This window comes from Apium graveolens, chromosome 6 (genome assembly GCF_009905375.1).
Source record: "Apium graveolens cultivar Ventura chromosome 6, ASM990537v1, whole genome shotgun sequence".
Lineage (NCBI taxonomy): Eukaryota > Viridiplantae > Streptophyta > Magnoliopsida > Apiales > Apiaceae > Apium > Apium graveolens.
This window is the reverse complement of record NC_133652.1, coordinates 55,565,612-55,570,108: the sequence shown is the minus strand read 5'-3', so window position 1 is coordinate 55,570,108 and position 4,497 is coordinate 55,565,612. Positions and strand designations below refer to the sequence as shown.

General features: G+C 36.9%; 1 protein-coding gene across 1 annotated transcript; it reads left to right on the top strand.

The window, feature by feature from the left end:
* Nucleotides 1-773: 773 nt before the first annotated feature.
* LOC141663692 (transcription initiation factor TFIID subunit 8-like) lies at nucleotides 774-2,343 on the top strand. The gene has a single exon (XM_074469483.1). The coding sequence runs from the start codon at nucleotides 911-913 to the stop codon at nucleotides 1,718-1,720; it is 810 nt and encodes a 269-aa protein (XP_074325584.1). The 5' UTR covers nucleotides 774-910; the 3' UTR covers nucleotides 1,721-2,343.
* The last annotated feature ends 2,154 nt before the right edge of the window (nucleotides 2,344-4,497 follow it).

Sequence of the window (4,497 nt, the reverse complement as noted above, 5' to 3'; positions counted from 1 at the left end):
GTATTATAACCTTAATGACATTGTTAAGCTTTCGAACACTGACTGTCAATAAACGAATGTACTTTTACTGGAATCTTATCTGGTACTTAGACAATGTCTTCATCGTTATTACAATCTTGAATACTTCATTCACTATTCTTCACTGACTCTTGAACATATAAGTGAACTCCTTTCAGTGAGTATAGTTTCAAAACTGCAGTTGTCTTCTTTATCCCTTGTCTTTACCATATCTTCAATTTTTCAGATTTCTATCATTCGAACACTGTCCATCTTCAATCAATGCTAATACACCGAAATCTGCTAATGATACTTTTACACTGAATCTTCAATACTTCTTAAACCTTCAAAGTCTTTAAACCTTATTTTTCACTCTGAATGAACATATTAATGAACTTCTTTCAGTGTCCCGTAAACAGACTTCAAACCTTCTTCTACTATTTTGATTCTTTGTACTTGCCTTGTCTTCATTTTTTCCTGATTTCTCGTGTAGACATAGTATTATTTACTTGTTGAGTTATCACGTCTACTGTTTACACAACTTCGCAATCTCACCAACTATAAACGCAAAAAAAAAATCATAATTATTTGCACTATAATAACAATAAACATTTTTAAAAAGCGTAGGAGAGAAAAAAGTAAAGAATTCATATCTAAAATAATATTTGAATATAATCAAAAAATTATAAATTTGCTTGGGTAATGCAAAATAATTTTTTAAACAAATATTATTATTAACGATGTCGGCCCAGGGTTTCGAACCTCCGACCGACTAGAACAACGAATGTAACACCCACGCATCAACCAACGAAGCTCAAAACACAATAAATATTTTCTTTCCTTATAATTAACATATATCTACACCTGGCATCCCCAAATCACACAAAAATCAAACCCTAATTGACAAATAGCCATGAAATCTCAAACTCCCCCATCACAATCATCATCACCGTACCATTACGCCGTCACGAGAGTCGCCGTCGCTCAAATCTGCCGCTCAATTGGCTTCAAATCGATCCAAAACTCGGCGCTTTCAATCATCACCGATATCGCTGGAAAATACCTTCAGGCGATCGCCTCCGCTGCCGTGTCGGCCACCAATGCCGCCGGAAGAACCGATTCGAATGTCGTCGACATTATCGCCGCTCTCGAGTTTCTTCATTCTAATACGGGTTTTTCTGGCGGGTCGGATGTGAATTTAGGGTTTTGTAGCTCCGGACCTCTGATTGATGTAATGAAGTTCGTTAAGTATAATGATGAGATTCCTTTTGCCAGGCCGTTGCGTAGGGAGTGTTTGGGGGAGAAAATTAGGTTTTCGAGTTTTCGAAATTGTGACAGTGGGAAGAGTTATGTTCCGAAATGGTTGCCTTTGATGCCGGAGATTAAGGAAATGGAGGTGAAGAGAAGGGAGCTTTGGCCGTGCATCGATGATCACGAGAACGGAAAAATGGGAGTTGTGGTGGAGGGAAAGAGTGGGGAGAATAGGAATAGGAAGAGGGAGTTTTTACCGGTGAGGAGAGGGAAAGTGAAGTTCAAAATAAAAAAGAGCGGGACGGGGTTTAAGGGTTTACGGGACGTTGGGAAAAGCGTTTTCGGGGAAAGTTTGAGCGAGAATCAAGAATGTAGTAGGGTTGCTGATAGTAAAAAGATTGTTAATTATTACGTAAGGAGAAAGAAGGTTCGAAAGATTAGTCCTCAATCAGATAATGTGATTGGAAGCTAATTTTTTTGGGTTTTTTTTTTAAACGGCGGATTGATGTGTGTGTAGAGATATAGATATGGTTAGCTATGTCACTTTTTGATAATCAGAAGTTGACAACCTATACTTAACATTGTACTCAAGTGGTTGAATGTGAGTCTCGCAGGAGGCAAAGTGCGAGGATCATGTAAAGAGGCCTTTTAAAATTTTTCCGTTGTTTAAGAAATATGAAGTACCAATTTACCTAAGAGCCGTTGGATAAAATCATTAAAGCACTTTCTCTATACTGAAGAGCGGATTGAAGGTTAATGCTAGAACCAACAGGAGACGGTTCATGGAATTGATTTTGTTGGCGAACTGAAGTGTTCGACATAATAGGTTAAATCAGTTTTTGATACTTACCCTACCCTAAACATCTCTGTATACGTTTGCAGTTTTGGAGGGCCAAGTTCAAAAAAGTTTTGGTAATGTGAATGATAATTGATATATCATATATACAGATGTTTTATTTGTTAAGTGAGGTTTTGGCTCTACTGGTTTTTTAGGGCAATGGTACTATTGTTTATTCGGTTGATCTTTGGTTCGATTCCTCCGAACAGCATAATTACTTATTTCTGATTATATACCAAATATTGTGTATTCGTTGATCTTTGGTTTGATTCCTCCTCGATTTGTTTAATTTTGCATAATTACTTATTTCTGGGAGGTTGATCTTTGGTTCGATTCCTCCCAACAACATAGTTACTTGTTTCTGATTATATCCTCAATTTGTTTGATTTTGTTTATTCGGTTGATTTTTGGTTCGATTCCTCACTAAGTAAATCCTGATACGATTGTCCTACTAAACTTTACAGTATTTATGTCATATATAGTGTACTAAGTAGATTATAACGTTTGATTGTTTTGTGACTGTAAGTACAATAAATAATGAAATCTGTGCCAAATGAAAAATGAGAGAGCTCCGAAATTATATTTAGAATTTCTACAGTCCATGTATTATGCTTTTGAATGAGAAATCAGCCTTATATGGGCAAGTCTTGAGAGTTGAGAGTAATGAAGAGAAACTAATAAACATAATGCTCAAACAGTGAATGATCAGCCATGAATGATTACGATCTTGTAGACAGTAGATTATAAGTATGAATAAACTACTAGACTAGTCCAGTTATCTTTGGAAACTTGGCATTCGGTCAAACTAAACTGTTTGACTAAAGCAATTTTCGTTTTTGGTTTATCAAAACTTGGAGCAAGTGTCTAGTGTGTTTAGTTGTAGTAAGACTAGGTGGCAGGTGGCTGATCTGTTGAGGTTTAATCTATTTTCCATTTAGTAATGTGGTGCAAATTCTGATAATTTCTCGTTCTTGTTTGGTGATATAAGGTGGTATGGTTTTATTTTGCGGTTTCTCCATTGGTATTCTTCTTCGTCTATCATCCCCGGATATCTTTTTGGGGTAAAGACACAAGGATTTATATGTTTTGTGTATCCTCTGCTATGCTGAGCCCAGCAGGGACTTCTAATGTTTGTTATCAGTCTGGGGTTTTTCGTCTGGTTCCAACTTCATTGGAGATTAATGCTATAGAAATTTGTGTAGGTAACCATTTGGCGCATAAGGACGGGTCTGAAACTTCATGTTCCCCGTGTGATGCATTCCAGATCCGGAGGGGTTGGTAAATTTTGCGGCTTTTCTGTGCTGTAGTTTTAATTTGTTTATATGGACGACTCGATTTTATTGGTGCATGATTGGTGTTCTGGTGCTGAATGGTGATAAGTTTCGGAAGGGACTTGTCTCCTGTAAGACATCCTTCACAATAATTGGGGCAATCATGGCGATGTCCCAGAATGTATTCAGTGTTCAGAGGCATCATCCAAAGCTAGTTCTGATATTTGTTCCAGAAAAGTGGTGCAATTATCCGGACTTATGCGGACATGTGTCTAGTTGTTCTCGGAGATGATTTTTGCTACTGCTTTGGTTATGTCTCATTCTTAGTCGTTATATTTCAAGACCTGGTGGGTTGCATCTAGCCATATTATATTTCAGTAGTGTTGTAGGGAGTTTTTATATTGAGTGGAATTTGGTGAGAACTTTTGCATCCTAGTTGTTTTGGATTGCAGAGGTTAAAGCTAATAAGCCTATCAGAATAGCACTTGTTTTGCTTTCTTGCGGTGGAAATATTGTATTTGGTTGTGACTTGTGATGCTTTTATTTCCTGTTCTGCTTTCGCTACTTCAATTCAGACGATGTTTGCTTCTGCTACTTCCTTCAATTCAGACGGAGTTGTTGCCGCTATTAAGTGTATGCTATCATAGTCATAGCTGAGTGAGGCTGTTGTTTTGGTTGGTTTTGTTTCATTTGTTTCTCTTTTACCAGTCATAGCCTCACAGGTGGACCATAAGTAATTGTGCCCCACATCATTGAGTAGATTAAGGCCTTGTTTGGATTGAGGGTCGAGGAAGGAGGTGTTAGGTTGGTCTAGGCTAGGTTGGGTTGCCTTATTTGGATGTAGGAGCTGAGTGAGTAGAGGTTGAACATTTTCCATGTTTGGTTTGAGAGTGGAGCAAGATTGAAGGTTGGTTTTTATCATGTACTAACATAAAAAAAATAGTTATAAATATAGAAAGTTTGTTGATCTAACTATGGAGTGCTGACCATTTATCTATAAGTAAACTGAACTTTTCTGTTCTTGAACTTAAATAACATATTAAAACATATAAAAAATATATATCAGATTTGAAAATGAATATTCTGTGACTCACAACTCTTAACCTTAAACATGAATAAACTTTACAATAGCATGAGTAA